The sequence below is a fragment of the Fistularia commersonii genome, chromosome 14 (assembly GCF_037954325.1).
Source record: "Fistularia commersonii isolate RoL2024-O1a breed Wild chromosome 14, RoL_Fcom_v1.0, whole genome shotgun sequence".
In the NCBI taxonomy this organism is placed as follows: domain Eukaryota; kingdom Metazoa; phylum Chordata; class Actinopteri; order Syngnathiformes; family Fistulariidae; genus Fistularia; species Fistularia commersonii.
In genome coordinates, this window is record NC_141297.1 from 684,108 (window position 1) to 705,299 (window position 21,192).

Sequence of the window (21,192 nt, forward strand, 5' to 3'; positions counted from 1 at the left end):
CCGAATGGCAGGGGACCGCACAATGTTGCCGCTGGGGAGAGACACAAAACAAGGCGGGAGATGAATTCCGTGCATTTTAAGCATCGGCTCTGTCACTCCGAACTCTTTATTTCAAGGGCCGGTATTAGGCTCGTGTAAAGCGACGTACTCTCAAGCGGTATGCATGATTTATGAGGCAGTTCGATTGAACCCAATGTACCCAATTCGCATTCGCATCATGCAAACGCCCGGCGGTCGTCAGCAAGTTGCACGTCGCACACCGACGCCACCTGAAACCCAAGCCCGGGGGTGTTTGTGTGTGTCACGCCCTGATGCAGGTGGAGAGGCTGACAGTAACGAAGGGCGGTCCTCGAACTCTTTCCTTCCCTCCACAACGCTTCCTGAACTTCCCAGACAAGCGTCTGGCAGAGGACGACCCGCGGCCGAACCGGACGCTTCTGGACTGCAACACACACGCCACCCGACCGCTTTTCTGAGTGACTTCCGGCGACCATGAAGGTAGGAGGGCGTCCACGGCGTGCTGCTGCCGTGCACGAAGTCTGAAGTTAAAAAGGCACCTTTCCAAGAGCAGCTGCTAAATTTAAAAGCCGCCGCTGTCAGATGTGTCTGGGAGGGAGTGTGTGTGATAGAGAGAGTGTGTGTGTGTGTGCGTGAGTGAGTGTGTGTGTCCCCTCCCTCCCTCTCTCTCTCTGTCCCTGTCTCTCCTCCTCTCCCTCTCCCCAGCATCCCCGCAGCTCTCGGAGCATCACTAGTGTCCAAAGATCCCGTCAGCAGCGCCTCCTGCCTCCGACTTTCCCCGCGAACCGGCGGCTCCGTCCACTCGCCGTCGCACGGAGAGGAAAAACAACAACTAAAGCAAACCGAGCGGTCGGACAGCTCGTCTTTACCAAGTGCTGGATTCCTTCCCCCCCCCACCGGGTCAATGTATATAGACGCGTTCAAACGGATCCTCTTTGAAAGGCTGAACTGCTTGAAAAGAATGTGTGTGTGCCAGCGGCAAGGCGGGTAAGACGGATATCTGACTATCTGTTGTGTGTAATTCACCCCCCCCCAACCCAGCCGTGTGTGTGTGTGTGTGTGTGTGTGTGTGTGTGTGTGTGTGTGTGTGTGTGTGTGTGTGTGTGCGTGCATCACTAGAGTTTCTGCATACGGAAGCATGTGGGTGTGTGATGATGCTGGAGGGTCCGGTGAAGTTCACCGCCTCCTGCCTGCAGGTCTGCAGGTGCATGTGTGTGTCATTTGTTATCATCGTGTATCTTCATTCCGTGCACGGACCTTAAACTTTGGATGTTTTCATGCACGAGTCACAACATTGCATTGCTGCCGCCTGCAGCCTGGAAGCTCTGGAAAGCAGGGGTCTCGTCCAGGTGTGTGTGTGTGTGTGTGTGTGTGTGTGTGCGCGCCGGTTGCTTCGGGTGTGTCCGTGCTTGTTTGGTTGTGGCAGGTGTGTGTGGTCCAGAGCAGCAGGGGCGTAGCGATGCGGTGGCGCCGAGGGAGTGTGCACCTGTCCCTCCCCACGCCACTCACCCTAGGTTGGCCTGGAGGTGTGGAAGTGTGAAGCTCTCCAGTCGGTGGAAATGCGTGCACACACACACACACACACCCACACACCCAAGATAGACACACACGCTGTTCAGGAGTTGTTGATTGTCTAATTGCGCACCTCCTGTGTCCTTCGGCGCCATGCATATTCATGATGCCGCTTTAAGGTGAGGTGAAAACAGTGTGTGTGTGTGTGTGTGTGTGTGTGTGTGTGTGTGTGTGTGTGTGTGTGTGTGTGTGTGTGTGTGTGTGTGTGTGTGTGAGGCGCTTTACCCTTGACAGGGCAGGCCTGCGCCGGCCTGTCCTCCCATCTGCGGTCCGAACCTTTGCTCCCGGCCTCCGCATTTGGATTCTGCATCCGTGGCCTCGGCCAGCTCTTCTCAGAAACATCAACAAGCAGAACCCGCCGGGTCCCCCGGGCCCGGACCCCCCCGGACCCCCCCGGACCCCCCCGCGCCGCCCCAGAGCCCTCCACCCGCCCTGGACAGAATCAGTTAAGCGGCCTCGCGGTGGTTAGGCCGGGTCCGGGGGGCGGCGGGTCGATAGCTAATCAATGGCGCCGCGCGGAGTAACAATTTACGCGCTGCCATATTTGAAATGTCAAGATGGCGATGAATGGGCGGCGTGCGGGAGGCGGACCGACCGCAGCCGGACGGCGAGGATCGATGGCAGGTGGTGAGACAGGCAGCGGGAGCAGGGTCACCTTCACTCCTCCCTCCTGAATCAGCAGTATCTATCTTACAGTCACACACACACACACACCTGAGGTGGTTCCAAACTGCCGTCTCACCGGTGGCCGTGGACGGACCCTCCTCTTCCTCACACATGAATATTTCATCCCGTGTTTTCGTGCTCTCGGCCCGGCCTTTAGAAGGTTACATCTTCTCCTCCCGTCTTCCTCTCGCTCTGCAGCCGCTCCTTCATCCTCCTCCTCCTCCTCTTCTTCTCCACCTCCACCTCCCTCTGATCCATGGCTGTGGTCCAGGGGTTCATTAGCCCCCAGGCTGGTGTGTCCCAGCAGGTTGAGGAAAGTGCGTGTGTGTGTGTGTGTGTGTGTGTGTTTGTGTGGTCACTGTGTTTTTTCACAAGCACACACACACACACCTGCCAAGCTGAAACAGGTCTGTTAAAGGGGTGTTAAAGGGGTGGAGGTCAAGGCTGGGGGCACATTAGTAGGGTGTGTGTGTGTGTGTGTGTGTGTGTGTGTGTGTGTGTGTTCATAAGTGGTTTAATCCTCTCATTTTAATTTCCTCTCCAGATCCTCTGACATTATTAATTCAGGGTGGAGAACTTAAATCAATACTCAGATAGGTTTATAAATATATATTGTGTATAGCGGCCGGCGTGGAGGTGCAGTGGTGAGAAGGTCCCTGGTTGGATTCCCTCAGGGTTCCTTCCTGTGGTTCCTCAGGGTTCTCCGGGTTCCTCCCACCGTCCAGACACTTGCAGGAGCTTCATGGAGATCCTGCTCGGTCCAGACGTGTGGATGAGAGGGTGAACGGTTGTACGTGTCAGTATGCAGCCCTGTGATTGGTCCAGATAGTCGCGATGAATGCAAGAATATTTTATGGAACTGTTCTTTTTGTGACTCCTTGTGTGAGATGAGATCTTTGTATTCTCTTTAGATATCTGCCCCCCCCCCCCCCCACACACACACACACCTGAGGGTGGTCCTCCCCCCCCGTGGTCCTCAGCCTGAACTGTGTGTGTGTGTGTGTGTGTTCACAGAAAACATAATTCAGCGGGGCAACAGAGATGGGGGGGTTATTGATCGGTCTGTCTCACAGGTCTCCGTGTGAGGCCACACACACACACACACACACACCTCAGTGCAGTGACTAATGTGGGCTGTGGATCTGCTGAAAGCTGGATCTGTGGGATCTCCAGGTGCTGGTTGAACCTCCGGGGTGCTGAGAAGCAGGAGTCCAGAGCTCTTCCTCTGGCTCTTCCTGCTCCTCCTCTTCCTCTGCAGCCCGTCTGCCATTTAATCTTTTGTTTTCAAATCTGCCGCCGCCGCCCGGCGAGCGCTGAACGCTGGCATGCCCTAGATTTGAGAGCGGGCGAGTTTCAGAGAGCTTGGGTTCACCCTGTGCTGCTGAACAGCCGTGTGTGTGTGTGTGTGTGTGTGTGTGTGTGTGTGTGTGTGTGTGTGTGTGTGTGTGTCGGGGGGGGGCACAGATGCCAGATAAGACCAATCTGGGATGATGCTCCTGCACACTTTGGCGCCTCCCTGCCACTTTATTAGTTCAGATGGATTTAAGGTCACTGGTTATTTAAGATGCTTTACTTGGGTGACCTCCAGCATCAGCTGGGGGTGGAGAGGATGGAGAGGATGGAGAGGATGGAGAGGATGGAGGGGATGGAGGGGGTGGAGGGGGTGGAGATGAGGCGCAGCGTGTTTGGCCTCCAGTCCAGAGACCAGCTGGGCGCGTGGGATGGATTTGTTCTCCTCACCTGTCCTCTGCTTTCCCTGCCACCGGAGAGCCAAGTGGGTCAAGCCGGGATCCCTGCTGGATCAGATCAGGTTCCCTCATGGTTTCACTCAAGCGGAGGGCAAATACACAACACTGGGGGGGGCAGCAGGGGTAAAAAGTCCCCACGGACTTGAAAGCAGAGGAGCGGCGGCGTGGAACCCTCAGTAGCCCCTCTCTCACTGGAAGAACTTCCTGAAGATCCAAGAACCTTCACAGAGGAACCAGGACCGTGGACCACGACCCCTAGAACCATCCGAGCTCCTGCTCCGAGGCAGGGGCTTCTTATGGTTCCATAGGATCTCCTGACTGGTGGAAGCCGTTAGCAGATACTTCTCATGGACTGCAGAGCACCACTCCTGGGCTCTGCTCAGATGTTTTCTTGGACAGAATGAACAGAAGCAGCCAGAAATGGAGCGATGAAGAGGTCCAAGCTCTTCTGTCCTGCTGCGCCTCAGAGGGTTTCCAGGGCTCGCAGGGGAACATCTACATTTTGGACCAGAATAAGTTCAGACTGAGCTAACGGCGAGCAAGGTTCTTCACAGCGGAGGGAGAAGATAAAACGCTCCAGCGTCTGATGGTCCATGGTTATCATTCCATGATCCAGTGGCAGCTTCTGCCTCCATGTTGTCCACGTCACCTTCCTCTTCTTCTTCGGTGGATAGTTTTGGCGTGTGGAGGTGGAGGTGTTCTTCTCGTCTGCGGTGACGTCAGATGCTTTTGTAACGAGCGGCGCTCCGTCACTGCAGGTGCTGCTTGGGGCAGCTGGAGCTGAGATGGAGCTGAGATGGAGCTGAGATGGAGCTGAGATGGAGCTGGGATGGAGCTGAGATGGAGCTCTGATGGAGCTGAGATGGAGCTGAGATGGAGCTGGGATGGAGCTCTGATGGAGCTGGGATGGAGCTCTGATGGAGCTGAGATGGAGCTGGGATGGAGCTCTGATGGACAAAGGATGGAGATGAGATGGAGCGGGTGGAGATGTGATGGAGCTGATGGTCCTCTGTATCCAAACAGCCCTAAACGTGAGCAGAGAATGGAGATCCTAACGGGTTGGTGATTGATTTCCTGTCTGCCGCTCCGCCGCCGTGGACGCCGCGGCTGCACGGCGAGCTGCTCCAACCGGTGACTTGCAGTTTTCCTGCTCGCTGGAGCTTCATGGAAGCATCTGCTTGGACGAAGCACCCTGTTGCTGACACAAAACACACGCACACACACACACCTTTCAGCCGTGTGTGTGTGTGTTTAGCAGCGAGCGTGGCTGCTCGCCATGCTGGTCACACTCCAGCTGCCAGAACCGGCGGTGGGACCATCAATATTCCAGAAGGTTCTCCTTCGGAAACGACTTCAATCCAGCGCTTGGAACTAACACGTGAATCCTCGGTTTCAAAATGGCCGCCCGGGCGTGGGCGGCGTGGACGCGTTCCAACGTGGCGTCCACCGCTGGAGAAAGGTTCCCCGCCTGGCTGAGCGGCGGTCGGAGGAGATCATGTCAGCGAGCGGAGACACGGAGGTGACAGGATGGAGACGGGCTTCAGGAGCTGGAAGTGACAGGCCAGGGAGGACCACGGCCCCGGGGTCGGTGGAAGGATCTTCATGCCCTCCTTCGGCCACGCCTCTTCAGTTCTCACCACCCGAAGGTCCCGTGGAGCTCCAGCCTGGCCCGCAGGTTCAGGGCCTGGAGGTCCTGGGCTGAGACCCGGCCCGGCTTAAGGGGTCCCAGATGGAGATCTTGGGCTCCTGGAGATGTTCTCCTTCTGTCTGGTGGCCGTGTGGGTGGTTCTCTCTCAGTCTTGGGTCCGGCTGAACAATGTCAGATCTTGTAAGCACTGTATCCTAGCAACAGCATCATGCGCCCCATCATGTGGCTCCGCCCCCTCGGGGCATCTCGCCGCCGGCCTCCGCCCGTGATGGACCGACCTGATCTTCTGGCTCTCCTCCACATGGTGGTTTCCAATGTTCCGTTAGCTCCTCCCTAGCGTTAGCGCAGGGGAGAGACGTGAAATATGGCGTGATCTTCAGGAGCTCCTGGAGCTCCAGGGAGGTGCCGGCGTGTTCCCACCATCCTGCTCAGAAGGTGTATTTCACGCCGCAGACAATGTGGCGCAGCTGCTTCCACTCGGCGCCGGAGCGCCGGCGGCCTGACGCCTCACGGATGGAGAATAAATAAGCGTGAAGGATGAAGAGCTGGGTCTGTGGACGCCGCCGGAGACACAGGATCTGCAGCGGTCAGCTCCTTCCTGACCCCGAGGTCAGAAATCTCAGTGGGCTTCTTTCGTTGAGAAGACATCTCCACGTACGTCCGGCCGCAGCTCCTCTCGGCGTCGCCCTCCGGACTGGATCTAAAGCACGGTCACCATGTATGAGTCAAGGAGAAGCAAAGCGACAGAAGATCCAGGTGTGACTCACAGATGCTCCTCAGCTGGGCTCCTGACCGTCTCCTCTGAGGCCTGGAACAAATGGCCAAAGCTCATGGAGATCAGACCCAGACGTCTTCTGCCCCAGAGGCCAACGTTAGCCCCGCCCCCTCCCAGCAAGCAGGTCCCTGATTGGTTCCCACTTCCTGTGTGGAGTCTCCATGTGAGTTCCTCAGGGTTCTCCGGGTTCCTCCCACAGTGCAAACACATGCAGGTCCAGACGTGTGGATGAGAAGATGAATGGTCGGAGGTCTCAGATTGTTGCCCTGTGATTGGTCCTGGTGAACCTGCCTCTCAGCCAATCACAGCAGGGATACCCCCCCCCGCAGAATATATATGTATGTGTGTGTGTGTGTGTGTAAATATATACAGACAATACTCTGTGTACTTTGTCTACCTTTTTCTGTGACTATCTATCTATCTATCCATCTATCTATCTATCTATCTATTGATTGATTGATTGATAGCTGATTTATCTATTGATTGATCGCTAGCTGATCTATCTATCCATCCATCCATCCATCCATCCATCCATCCATCCATCCATCCATCCATCCATCCAGTAGGTGTTTGTGATGGACACAGTGAGATGGTTTGTAGCATCAACAAGGCAGTGGGGGTGTCACAGCTGTTGCATAGCAACAGGCTCCGCCCCCAAGCAGAGGCAGGGCAGCAGGGTGGGGGTGTTTATGTGTTTATGTACCCGACCACCTGGGCCGGTGGTCGGGTCGGGGACGGGGGCAGGTGGGCGTGGCAGGACTCATGAGGTCCTGGTGGGTCTGCGGGCAGCAGACGGTCTCCCGGCAGGGGGGGCGCAGCAGGTCCAGGTCCAGACGTGCAGGAGAAGAACCCTGCAGAGGCGGGTTATTGGTTCATGATGGGGGGTTTTTATCCTGCGCCTCCCAAAGCCTGACTCATGTCGCCGAGCCCGAGTCCGGCAAGGTCACAGAGGAGAGTGAGGCGGCACCCGCGGGCGCCGCGGCGCCGCTCCATCTCCATCTGACCTCCACGCCCCTCCTCCCTGTCATCCTCTCTCATCTTCTGCCTCGCCGTCCTCCTCCCTTCTCCACCTCTGAAGGTCCACACCCACCCGACCCTCCCGTCCGTCCAGCCCCTCTCTCCAGACTGATCCACGACGTCCAGCTCGCTTCTCATCACGCTCCGCCACGCTCGCCGTGACGGAACGTCTAGCGGAGATGTTCGCGGCGTGGAAGGGAATCATGCGTGGCCACAGCTGGGGCGGCGGGAGCAGACGGATGAGGGAGTTCAGCCATGATGGAGCTTCAGCTCGGTGGCTGATGTGGCCGTGATGTTCCTGAGGGTCTCCTTCAAAGAACAGCCATGGTTTTTTTTAGGAGATATCTGGGGCGTGGACGTCCAACACAACAAGATAACACATTTAAAGGGACGACTTAACAGAGGAGCAGAGGTTAGCCCCGCCCCTCAGGCCAGAAGGTCCCCGGTTGGACTCTCAGGGTTCCTCCCTGTGTGGAGCCTCCATGTTCTCCCCGTGTCTGCGTGGGTTCCTCAGGGTTCTCCGGGTTCCTCCAGCAGCCCAATCACATGCATTGTCCAGACATGTGAATGAGAGGCTGAATGGTTGGATCTCTCCATAGGAGGCCTTGTGATTGGTCCAAGGTGAACCCCGCCTCTCGTCCAATCATGGCGTGGACAGGCTCCGCCCCCCAGCGACCATGAATGAATGAATGAATGAATGAATGCATGCATTTCCCATCATGGCTACCAACTTGTGTTTTGACAAACCCAGGTTTCTGTCTGATGTTTCCAATGTGAATGCTAAACTAAGCTAAGCTAAGCTAAGCAGCCCTGGTGCCGAACGGAGTGTGAATGTTCTGGAGTGGTGGCCAGGCGTGGCCCCGGCCCCCCGTGGGGCCTCCTGTCCTGGGGCCGCTCCCATGTGTCAAGGTGACAGCGCCGCTCCCGTCACGTCACGTCAACATCGACTGAGAAATCCTGGTCCCGTCAGCCTGGTCCTCGCGGCTGCGCTCCTCGGCTCAGACCCTCACCTTCACTATCAACAGTGATAAATAGATCCCCGGCCTCCTTCTGGGAAAACGGGTCTGATCGCTGATCCGTCGGCCCAACAGGTTTTCCCGTGTTCCCTTTAGGCGCCGGACGGAGTGTTGACATACAAACATGAGGGCCGGTCCCGTCTCCGTCCCGTCTCCGTCCCGTCTCGGGCGTGTTTATGTTGAAAACAAAGCGTCGGATCGTCGGGCTGGAAGCACCGGTGGCGCTCCGCGGAGCCGGGAAGCCGGTCCTGGCGGACGCCTTTCGCTCCGCAACGTCTCAATCTCCGTCCTTGTTCTCCTTGCAGCTCATTCGCCATGTCTAAGACGGCGGTGAGGAAGCAGCACTGGCGGTCCAGGGTGCAGGACGCCGTCGTCCCGCCGCTCGGCGCCACGGGGGAGCTGGGCGTCGCCGTCGGCGGAGGCGCGGATTACGGCGAGTTCCCCTTCGTCACGTCGGCTCCGGGCGGAGGACTAACGCCGGGCGACGTCATCCTGGAGATCGGAGGGACGCCCGTGTTGGGGATGACGCTGGGAGACGTCCGCGGCGTCCTCAACTCCTGCCCTCGACCCATCCGGATCAAAACAGTGTCTCCGGGTAGGAATCAGCACCACCGGCACCACGCCGGCCTTTACTTCTTCTGCCACCAGTCAGAGAGCGGCATCAAGTTGGTAAACGGCGTCCGGTCAGTGAGCAGCATCCGGTCCGCCACCCGCCGCCACTTTGTCGGCGCCGTGACCGGAGATGTTGTGGGACTCCCAGAAATGGTCCCCTTTTGGTCCGACCGGAGTCCCGGAGAAGGTCTTCGGCGTTCACTCCTTTCCCTTCTTGCTCCGTGGGAGCTAAAATTAGGCTTCCCTCCCATTGGCTGCATGATTGCATGACTTCCCTTTGATGGCATTAACGGTGAGCAGATAAGCGCGTGTCAGCGTCGGCCCGGCTCGCCGGCGCCCCCTCCGCCGCTCCTGATAATCTCGCCTAATAACCCTCCTCTGATTATGGCCTAAAGCCGGCGGGAGCGACGGCGCCGCGTCGATTTGCGCCGCGTCGATTTTCCCGGGCGCGCGGAGACGATCCGTCAATCCGCGGACGTGAGGTCAGAACGGCCGGCGACGAATGACGGGAGCCGCTGATACAGTTGTCCGTCAGCGGCGGGGGGAACCTTGAGCTTTAGAACCCGGGCCGAGGTGACGGATGTCTTTGTCGGCGCCGTAAGTCACCTGACCGGCGCTCCGGATGGCCTCGCTCCGTTGATTGATGGCCGATTTGTCCAGGAGGAGCTAAAAGGGGACCTTTGGGTCGTCGCCGGGGAATCCATTACCCGAAATCTGCGGCTCCTCCGGCAGCAGAGATGGATGAGCCGACGCGAGCGGGTCGCCGACCGCCGGCCCGTAGAAGGCGTCCGACCCTCGGCCTCGGCCCGGACCGGACCGCGTAACCTAAGGGGGGCGGGGCCACCTATCCGAGCTTCAGAACATCCAGGAAGAGCGCGGCGCCTCGCTAAGCTAAGCGCTCCTCGCCTGCCAGTTTACTTCCGCGGCAGATGCTCCGTCACATGATGGAGAAGCTCGCGCCCCCAGAAGGCGGCGGCGGCGGCGGCGGCGGCGTGTCGGTGCAGATGACTGCCTCCGCTAATAAACTTACACCACTGTGAGGCTTTTTAATTGCTCAGCGGTTTCAGAGGCGCTCGGGCAGACGGTGCCGGGGAGGCGGGGGAAGCAAGGGGGAAGCAAGGGGGAAGCAAGGGGGGAGCGCCGTCCATCAGGATGACAAGTGGGCCCATCAATAACAGCGAGGGGCCGTCATCCAGCAGCAAACGCCACTTCAGATGATATCAAGGATCTGAGGGAGGGATCGGCCCCCCCGGCGCCCCCCGGACCTCCTGCGCCACCTTCCTTCCTCCACCAACACGAGTGTCAGAAGCTCCGAGGGTGTGAGGACGATCTCCGGGAGACGTCTGGTCTTCTGCTCTCACCTTTCTTCTCCGTCTCCTCCCTCAGGCTCCACGTTGTGCAAGGACCTCAGGTTGTACCTGAGCAAGTGCTTCACGCCGGGTTCGGTGGACAGTCAGCTCCAGCAGGTGATCCGGGAGAACCTGTACCTCCGCGCCGTTCCCTGTGAGTGTCTCCTGGGGGCTGATGTTTCCAGATGTTTCCACACACACACCTCCGGATGTGTGTGTGTGTGTGTGTGATGCATCTGCTCAGGCGCCTGTTCGACAGGGTGGAGCTAAAACACTCTCAGATACAGAAAATAGCACGGCCGGGTCGGGATGCCTGCGTTTCCATAGCGACGGTCGCCATTGCAACAACACCTGGTTCGCTCTCAGCGGCTGTCTGCCCGTCTCCGTGCTCGCCGCCGCCGCCGCCGCCGCCGCCGCCTCAGGCAGCATCTTTGTTTGGGTGGTGGGAAGGGGGAGGAGGAGGAGGATCTGATGTTTGTTATGTTTGACGGGAGGCTGCACACACACACACACACACACACACACACACACACACACACACACACACACATCAAATTGGATTTGAACTACACTCATTTCTAAATGATGTTTTCCAGTATCCATGCAGCCCTCAGCCAATCATCTGCCTCCATCCAACCCTCTGCTCTCACTCCAGCAAACCTCCTGTCCTCTTCTCCTCCATCCATGAACCTCCTCTCTGGTCTTCCTCCAGACCTCCTGCAACCTCCTCATCCACCCAGATCTTCTCCATCCCTCCTCTATCCACGTCCAAACCATCTCAGTGTGACTTTATCTCCAGAACATCTACCATGGCCTCCTCCCTGGTCTCCCTCACTCCCAAAGAGGAACCTCCACATCTCCATGTCTGCTGCCTCCAGCTCTGCGTCCTGTCTTCTCCAACCCAGACACCATGGCTGCTCTTCACCTCCACCTTCTCCCCCTTTCCTGTCAATCTAGATCTCCGCTCATTCCTTCACCTCCTCTCCACCGCCTCCAGTGCTCTGGACTGTTGACCTCCTCCACCTTCTTCATCTCCACCTCCTGCCCCCTCACCGCTCCACCTGGTCCACCATGTATTCTGTCCTGCTCCAGCTCAACCTTCCTCTCTCCGCCTCTCTAGATGTTCCTCCAGCTGCTCTCTGCTCCCACCTCAGATCACGGTGTCATCTACAAACCTCTCAGTCCATGGAGGTTCTTGTCTGACCTCCTCTGTCCATCTCCTCCGTGTCCTGCTCCGCCCGACACACTCCTCTGCGGCTGCAGACCTCCTCACCATGTTGAGAAGGTCGGTGCTGACGGATCCAGATGTTGTTCTGGAGCTCTGAAGATCACACAGATTTCCACCTCATGGTCTCCACCCACAGCGTCTCCTCCCCCACTCTTTTCTTTTTTTGATGGGTTATTAGTACAGTTTTTTGTATAATCCCCTGGAAACCAGGCCTCTGGTGCACACACACACACACACACACACACACACACACACACACACACACGCATGTGGAGTTGTATTTTTATGCTTACAAATCAAATCATGTCCATTGGCGGCCAAAGGCGGCCGTCCGCCGTGCATCTGCTGCATCTTAATCCGGGTCCGTCTGACGTCAGCGGGGAGGCGGGAGGACCAGGACTCGGCCTTTACTCATCCAGCGATCTGCTTCTCCAGCTCTGGTTCTCCATGGAGGTGGAGGTGGAGGTGGAGGTGGAGGATGAGCGCAGCGTGCCAGGGGTCTGAACTCCGGCCTGCTAATCTCTCCTCCTGCCTGGGAAGTAGGTCACGGCGAGCAGCTCCGCGGTGTCGCGGCCCGCCAGGACTTTAGGGTTTGTTTGTCTCACCGGGGTTTCAGAGGAGCACTCGAGTCCACAATGAGATCTAGAAGGTCCTGTCCGTCCGTCCGCTGTGTCCTCCTGCCTTTGTGTCCTCTGGTCCCGAGGCAGCCCGGGGGCTGCTAAAGCCGTGGAATGGACCTCCTTTCTCCTGAAGTTCTCGACCTCGCGGGTTCTCCTCTTGTCTCCAGGAGGCCTCTTCAGCAGGGTTCCAGCAGTAGGTGCGTGGATGTTCTCCTGACGGCCTGCGGAACCACCTCCTGAGAATTGCTCCTCAGGACGCGTCTGATGTATGCTAGCTCCTCCATGCTAGTCGTGCTAGTGGGGCCTTCAAGACAAACACTTTCTGCCCTTCAGTACCCCCTTCTGCATTTCTACCCTCCATCCCCCTTTCTACCCCCTTCCACCCCCTTCTACCCCTTCCTGCCTCCCAGTTATCAGTGATTAATGCAGGCTTATGTGAGTCCCAGGCGCTGTCAGTGTCTGCCCCTCTTCCCTTCCCTTCCCTTCCCTTCCCTTCCCTTCCCTTCCCTTCCCTTCCCTTCCCTTCCCTTCCCTTCCCTTCCCTTCCCTTCCCTTCCCTTCCCTGTTCTAATGGTCTTCTGGGGCAGCAGGAGATCCGAAGCCTGATGGTTTAGTTCTAATATGATGAGGAGGGACGGTTGTTTCCAGGAGGAACATCTGCGCCCGTCCTGACGGTGCTGGGTTTAATTACCTCCCGAGTCCCGACAAGGGGGGGGCTCGGCATCTCCGGGGAAGACGGAGATGTCAATAATCCGTCCGCCTCCTCTGCGGACGAGACGTCTCGATCTCCTAGGAGACAATGAATCTCTCCTGTTCGATGGCGTGGAGATGTTCCTCTCAACTGGGTGGAGGCCGTGGCTGGTGGCTACAGAACCAGGATGTGATGGGAGTTACGTTCCGGTGTCCTCTGAGGAGAGAGCGGCTGTGGGTGGATGAGGAGGATGAGCAGGACATGGAGGAGATGGACAGGCGGACAGAGGAGGTCTGACAAGAACCTCCATGGACATTTGCAGATGACACCGTGATCTCAGGTGGGAGCAGAGAGCAGCTGGAGGAACATCTAGAGAGGCGGAGAGAAGAAGGTTGAGCTGGAGCAGGACAGAATACATGGTGGACCAGGTGGAGCAGTGAGAGGGCAGGAGGTGGAGGTCCACAACGGAGAGGGTGGAGAAGAGGTGTAGGAGCATGGGCAGGCAGGTTGCTCCCTAGAGAAGACCTCGGGCTGTATGTCTGTGTGTGTGTGTGTGTGTGTGTGTGTGTGTGTGTGTGTGTGTGTGTGTGTGTGTGTGTGTGTGTGTGTGTGTGTGTGTGCGCTGCTCCCTAGACAGCAGGATATGAATCAGGTTTATAGGAGGAGCTGACGGTGACATCACACATGCTCCTCAGGGAGGAGGAGGAGGTCCAGACTTGATGGGAGTTTGATGTAATTTGTCCGTCCTGGGATGGTAGTGTCTGGTCTGAAGGTCGCGGCGGGCTCCTCACCTTGAGACCGACCAATCAGATTGTCCGTCAGACAGACCACAGTCCATGTGTGAACCTGTAAGAAGGTCTCTGAGCACCACACACACCTGGACCCACCTGAGACCCTCCCCCCCCCAAGGTCACCACAAATCAATGCAGTGGCAGATCGTTGATCATCTAAGTGCTCCATCTTCACCCAGGTGAAGGCAGAGCCTCATTAATGTTTGATCCTGCTCTCATTGATCAGACCCCCCCCGATCAGATTTCACTGGGGGGGGTCTGCTTTGGAGTCTGGACTCAATTAGATCACTAATGATTGTTATCAGTGATTAATGTTCCAATTAAACCTGATTAATGCATTTCAAATGCTACATGCTCTGCAGGAGCCTTTTAATGCGCCTTTTAAACTTTTACGGTGCTGGACTCCATCCAGGCCGGGTTCCCCCAGATGTTCCCGCAGCATCTGTAGCTCCGGCAAGATATTTTACCGCACAGGCGGGTTTAGCCTTCTGATCCCGCTTAGGTTGAGTGAGAGGAAGTCCATCCTGGATCCATCGCAGGAACATAGGTTCGCCCCCTCATCCACACCTCCTATGGAGGCATACAACGTTCGCCCCCCTCATCCACACCTCCTATGGAGACATACAACGTTCGCCCCCCTCATTCACACCTACTATGGCAGCATACAACGTTCGCCCCCTAATCCACACCTCTTATGGAGACATACAACGTTCGCCCCCCTCATTCACACCTACTATGGCAGCATACAACGTTCGCCCCCTAATCCACCCCTCCTATGGAGGCATACAACAATCGCCCCCTCATCCACACCTCCTATGGAGACATACAACGTTCGCCCCCCTCATCCACACCTCCTATGGAGACATACAACGTTCGCCCCCCTCATCCACACCTCCTATGGAGACATACAACGTTCGCCCCCCTCATTCACACCTACTATGGCAGCATACAACGTTCGCCCCCTAATCCACCCCTCCTATGGAGGCATACAACGTTCGCCCCCTCATCCACACCTCCTATGGAGACATACAACGTTCGCCCCCCTCATTCACACCTACTATGGCAGCATACAACGTTCGCCCCCTAATCCACCCCTCCTATGGAGGCAAACAACAGTCATCCCCTCATCCACACCTATGGAGACATACAACGTTCGCCCCCTCATCCACACCTCCTATGGAGGCAGCCCCTAATCCACCCCTCCTATGGAGGCATACAACATTCGCCCCCTCATCCGCCCCTCCTATGGAGGCAAACAACATTCGCCCCCTCATCCACCCCTCCTATGGAGACATACAACGTTTGCCCCCCTCATCCACACCTCCTATGGAGACATACAACATTCGCCCCCTCATTCACACCTACTATGGCAGCATACAACGTTCGCCCCCTCATCCACACCTCCTTTGGAGGCATACAACGTTCGCCCCCTCATCCACACCTATGGAGACATACAACGTTTGCCCCCTTCATACACCCCTCCTATGGAGGCATACAACGTTCGCCCCCTCATCCACACCTCCTATGGAGGCATACAACGTTGGCCCCCTCATCCACACCCCGTGTCAACCATACTGATTCCACGTTGATGTTAGCATGCTAGCCTGTGCAGCGAAGGATGCAGTCATGGTTGGGTGCTCCAGGTGTTGTCCTGTCAGCAGGCGTACAGAGAGAGGTATAGATCCCAGTGTCCAAGGCGTATAGATTGTGCTTGTGTCGCCTAATTGTCCCGCAGACGCCCCTCTCAGGCTGCGTGTGCTTTGCTGAGTCGCCGTTTTCTCCGAAGGTGTCATTTGTGCGAGCCGACGCCGATCCTCAGCCCCCCGGCGGGACGAAGGAAAGAAGGAAGAGGAGCGTGTGATTAATCGGAGTGTCATCTACGTAAGCCAGCAGTCGTCTTCTCTACGGCAGGTACGACCAGGCAGCCCAGAGCCGGGGAGATCTCAGGGGTGGACTACAACTTCGTCTCCATTGAGGAGTTCTTCTCGCTGGAGGAGTCGGGGGCTCTGCTGGAAAGCGGGAAGTTCAAAGGTAAAGATGGGCGTGGTGGGATGGAACGGTAGGATGGTGGCCATCAAATTGTTGGACCTCTAGCATCTAGCTGTAGGCGGAGTTGAACCACCGACACCTTCTTCTGCAGGTTCACAGGGCCAGCATCTTCCCTGCCTCCTGGGTAGATTTGATGTGTTCGGTCTTCAGATGCTTCTTCATGCTAGAGCTCACCGTTTACCCCACGGCTAAGCTAGAGCATTTAGCGTCATGCATATCGTCAACTGTTTTAATGTTCATTTCTTCACTCATTATCTTCACCGCTAATCCTGCGAGGAACCCGAGGAACCCCACGTAGAACCCGGGTAGAACGTGGAGACCCCACACAGGAAGGCCTCCTGTGGGAACCCACCTTCCTGCGCCGCCTGCTCCCGTCCTCCAGCAGATCCGTTCCCGTTGTCCAGATGTTCCCCATCAGTTACACCTTGATAGCATGCGTAGTTATGATGTACGATCTTCTTCATGTCTCTTGGAGGACATGCGATTCTGGAAGCCGTCTCTTAATACATATTAATGTCATGGAGCGGCGCCTCCCGCCGGCTCCGCCTCCCCGTCAGGGTCAGAATGCCGCCTCTGATTAAAAAGCCTCCGCGTATTAGCATCCATAATTCATGCCCGTTTAATGGGAGCAATAAATGTCACCCTCACCTGCCCGCCGTGTGACATTGATAGACATGTCGCCGCCGCAAAGCAATCAGCGGGATCGGCTTGGCGTCCTGCGGGGGGGCCGGAGGCGCGTCGGCGAGATCAGTCATCCCATGTTTCGCTTCAAAACATTTGGATACAGCGAGCCAAATGTTGGGGCGGAGGCGACTCCGTTCCCCTCCTCCCTCCGGCAGCCGGAGCAGATGGCTGGAGCCCAGAACACGGCGCTCGTGAACAGGACCGTCTCCAGAGGATACACAATGCACCCGCTACCGTACAAGCTCAGAGCATTGGTGGGATTATGCATAACAACGATTCGGGGCCAATATAGTCGCCCTATGTATGTATATGTATGTATATGACAGGAGACTGCAGGTGACAGCAACCTTCTCCGCAGAGGAAAGTCGCACTCGTGATGTTTCCTGTGTCTCCGCTTTGTCCCAGGGAGCTACTACGGCACGCCGCGACCCGTCCACATCAGCACGGAGAACCCTCCCATCACCTACCAGGAGCACCGCAACCTGCTCAGGAACTTCCGCACGCGCAGCAAGTCCCTCAGCAACCTGGAGAAGGTGGCGACGGAGGGCGACAACAGCGAGGATGACTCGGGCCTCTCAGGCAAGTGTCTCCGCAAGTGTCCGTCGGGTGTCGTCGTGGCTTGGTTTCTCCCCTAGAAGATGCCGCCCCCCTGATCCCAGAGGTTCTGGTGCTCTGGACTGTCACATTGTGTTGGACATTGTCCAACACAAGATGGACAATGTCCAAAGTGCAATGAGGAGAGCGAGCCTTTGTACTGGTGAGACACAGGAGAGCCACTTCTTCAGGTCAGGACCCCTGTGGTCCATCCAGAGTTGAGGGTCCATTCCTTGGGAGACGCTAGTGAGACGGGTAGTTTGAGAGGAGCCAAAGAAACCATCTTTGTCAAACTGGATGGAGAAGAGGGTTCGACAAGACCTTTCCCCTCGACAGCCCAGACTAGGCCCACCCAGGACTCCACCCAGGTCAACGAACGGACTTCTTAGATTCCAACTTGGGTGATGTTGCCTTTGCTCCCCAAGAGACGCGCAGTAGCAACCTAGCAACTCCATCCAGCCCGCAGAACAAACCCTCTTAACGTCGCCAAACCCCAGCGGTTGTGTACCAGAAGCTCCTCACAGTTCGAACCCAGGAAGAGGAGGAACATCTTCAAGGAGAGAACGATTGGACGACAGAGAATTGGATCCGCTAACGATCTGCGGGATAATGTGATTGGAAGAAGAGCCCCTCCCAGGCGGAATTACAGTTGCACAAAGCAATTACTGGAGTCACATCTGAATCCTTGAAATGTCACCTTCCGCGAGTCCCGCGCTCACGTTTCCACAAAAGATTAACGCGCGAACGCAGCCGAGCCGCCCGAGTCCAGACCATCTCTTCCTCGTGACCCGAAGCGCTGACGTTCTCGCGGACGGGTCGGGCCTTTCAGGAACGCCGCTTTAATGAGGACGGCGAGGATTCAGAAGGATAACGCCGTCGCTGACTCCCATCGGGCAAACAGGGAGGAAGAAAAGGATGATTAGCGATTAGCATCAACCAAATGCCGGCAATAATCCGACGGAATGAAACGACCGAGGAAGAAAAGCTAATGATTCAAAGCAAACCGCTGTGCGCGGCGGCGGCGGCGGCCGGCTATCTATAGCCTCCCTGAGCGGATCAATCATTAGTGCCATCGGTATGCTCGCGGCCCATCGATCGCTGGACGGCCTCCAAGGGAAGGTCACGCCGCCTTTGGGGGCGAGGCGGCGAGGGGGTAACCGGATCGGAGGAAAAACACGAAGGGTCATGTGACGAGGAGGGAGGAAGCGTTCGACTCGCCTTACAGTCCCATAGCGGTCCCTCGGTCGCTATGGATTTCCGGATCTCGACAACACGGAACTCCCGCTCGACCCGGGGCATCAGAGACGCCCGAAGGCATCGGCGCCATCTTTGTCCTCCGTAGGCGTGTCGGGCGGACGCCGATGCACAGGCAGCTCTCGTCCAATCGGAGGAGGCCGGCCCGGGATGGGAAGTTCAGCTGCTGCTCCTCCCACTGCTGATGGAGCTCTGAGGGCGACCCGCCTTCAGGAGACGCCGTCCAGAGCTTTGCTGCTTCCTGCCCCTCCACCGGGGGGGTGGAGGAGGTGGAGGTGATGGATCGTAACCCCTCATCACTTGGATGACCTGACACTCCCGTCCGTCTCCTGGGATCACGGAGGGAAGTATCTCCAGATCGCTCACCTTCCAGCCCCATCCTGGCTTGTTTAGCTCCCGGTCGGCCTTTTCAATACTCTAAGTGGAGGAGTCGAGCGGGAGCGGGGGGGCAAGTTACACCTAATCCACTTGATCCTCGCTTGGGAGTTAAACAACCGGTGGCAATAAGCCGCTGGAGGAGGAGCGGCGAGAAGAGGTCCTGCAGGACGGGAGGCTGAACCGGGACCAGAGTTTACCGGTAATATTTGGCGTTTGAAATCACCTCATCATCTGCAAAGAGACGATAAGAAACAGCTTTGGGGCACCGCTGTTAGAAGGTTAATGGAGATACAAGCTAACAGTGTGTGTGTGTGTGTGTGTGTGTGTGTGTGTGTGTGTGTGTGCTCACGTGCATGGTCTGTTATTGCTCCTGGTGCAGGGAGCAGTAATCCTCCACTCTGCTGCTCCGTGTCCTTTCTTAAGTCCTGGGTGGCTGAAGGTGGAGGTCAGATGGAGGTTCAGGTCAGAAGATGGGAGGGAGATGGAGGCAGCTGCAGTGGAGCCAGGAGGAGGAGAGCGGGTCAGAGGAAGCCATGGTTTTGTGCTGAGTCATCTTCAGAAGTGTGTATATGTGTGTGTGTGTGGGGGGGGGGGGGGGGGGGGGGGGTCAGTGCCCGACTCCTCCCACATCCACAGCTGGAGGGCAGCTGAAGGACGTTGTTGAAAGAGGAGATTGTTATTCCTCCTGCGGTGTCGGATGCACGGCGCCCCGGGGGGGGCAGAGGGCAAAGGCGGTGGAGATGCTGACCTCAGGTGTTTTGGTCTGACAGCCCCCCTCCTACCCCCCCAAGGATCTGCATGTCCGCTGAATCGCCCGTTTCCTCTCTGAACCCCGTGGTCGGCCATCTTTGCAGGAGGCTCCGCAGGTGTGGGCGGCGGCGGCGGCGGCGTCCGATCCAGCCGCCGCCTCCTGGAGCCCCAGGAGAACGGCGTGGGCGGGGCCACGGGGAGGGGCGCCATGCCGGACCACTGGGAGCAGACCTTCAGCGACCCGGAGGACGGCCTCTGCGTCGAGTGAGTTTCCTCTTTTACGTCCTTCGCCGTTGTGGAGGGGCCGCCGTCTAGCTTAGCTAGCTCGTTCCCGTCGGCCCGGGTCTTCTTCTGGTCCAGGACCAGACCCGGCCGTCCTCCGAGGCTCTTCTCCTCCTACATCTCGGCGGAGGCCCTGCCGGAGATGCCGATGTTTCAAATAGCATCGGGCGTGTTTATTAGCGAGAATCAGAGGTGCCTGGATCTGGATGGGGGACGGCTTTCCTGGAGTAAATGCGTGATGGGATTCGCTGAGATACGTGTCTGAGATGTTCCTCACACCCTCGTGTCTGACGACGCCTTCTTCTCGTTTCCCTCCCCTCCGGTCCGCCAAGTCCCGGCCCGAAGAGGAGCAGCTGGCAGAGTCCGCGAGCCGCCAGCAGGGAGACGCTCTGCAGGACCCAGTGTGAGCTTCCGCCTTCCTCTGGTATCTGCTGGGGGTTCGTTTAAAGGTCGGACAGCCGAGATGCACGGACGTCAGCGAGCGTCACCGTCCAGTCAGATGGAAACGACTGATTAAGGCCCTGAGCTGGTGGTGGTGGGGGTGCACGTGACCCGCTACATCCTGCTAGCACGGGGTCACGTGACCCGCCGGTGGGCGGCGGCGTCTGAACCACCGTCACATGATTCCATGTTTTCAAAGCCAGCGTTGAATCATGCCGACTCCGACCACTAGATGGCGACATTTCTAAACAATTAAAAACAAATATAAACAAATCTGTGCAGACGGGAGATGGGGGGGGGTAGACGTCTACATGAGGACCAATCAATGAGCGGATGGATGTCACATGGTTATGCAGCCCTGTGATTGGTCCGGGGTGAACCCCGCCTCGTGACCAATCACAGCTGATGGATGTTATTGTCTTAATCCCCCATGTTCTCTGTGTGTATGTGTGTGTGTGTGTGTGTGTGTGTGTGTGTGTGTGTGTGTGTGTGTGTGTGTGTGTGTGTGTGTGTGTGTGTGTGTGTAGGGTTCACGGAGCACCCTGGTGACCTGCGTGGTTTCCCCGTGCACACACACCTCATCAAAGGCCCTCGGGGTTTTGGGTTCAACATCGTGGGGGGCAGCAAGCCCAGGGAGTTCCTCCAGGTCTACAGCGTGACCTCCAGCGGACCTTCAGCGCTCAAGACAGGTAGAGACCCCGGGCGGGGGGGGGCGGGGTCAAAGGTTAAAACCGTCATGGCGGACAGGTGCAGCTGGTTGCCTAGCAACATAGAAGTGCTATGGAAGAAGCACCCCCCCCTTGCAGGTTGAGTCCAGCTCTCTGCTGCCACCTGGGGAGCCCCGATGTGCAGTGCAGCCCATCTTCTCTGAAGCTGAGGAGCAACTCGAGGAGCTCCTCAGCTTCCTCCTGCAGGAACACCTCCTGGCCTCCACAGGTCCACCAGGAGGGATGTCTGGTCTGAAACATGTGCATCAGTGCTCTAATCCCCCGGGGCGGGACAACGTAAT

The 21,192-nt window shown here is 57.4% G+C and overlaps 1 protein-coding gene across 4 annotated transcripts in view; it reads left to right on the plus strand.

Moving 5' to 3' along the window:
* Window positions 1-664: 664 nt before the first annotated feature.
* The window catches only part of magixb (MAGI family member, X-linked b), a 32,926-nt gene continuing 12,398 nt past the window's right edge, over window positions 665-21,192 (plus strand). For 2 of the 4 annotated variants that reach the window (XM_086159114.1, XM_086159115.1), the window contains exons 1-8: window positions 665-1,005; window positions 8,766-9,055; window positions 10,459-10,575; window positions 15,663-15,782; window positions 16,890-17,063; window positions 19,565-19,724; window positions 20,075-20,145; window positions 20,711-20,872. In XM_086159114.1, coding sequence (XP_086015240.1) covers window positions 923-1,005; window positions 8,766-9,055; window positions 10,459-10,575; window positions 15,663-15,782; window positions 16,890-17,063; window positions 19,565-19,724; window positions 20,075-20,145; window positions 20,711-20,872 — 1,177 coding nt within the window. In that variant the 5' untranslated portion in view covers window positions 665-922. The remainder of the gene's footprint in view (window positions 1,006-8,765; window positions 9,056-10,458; window positions 10,576-15,662; window positions 15,783-16,889; window positions 17,064-19,564; window positions 19,725-20,074; window positions 20,146-20,710; window positions 20,873-21,192) is intronic. The other 2 variants (XM_086159116.1, XM_086159113.1) reach the window with 2 other exon arrangements.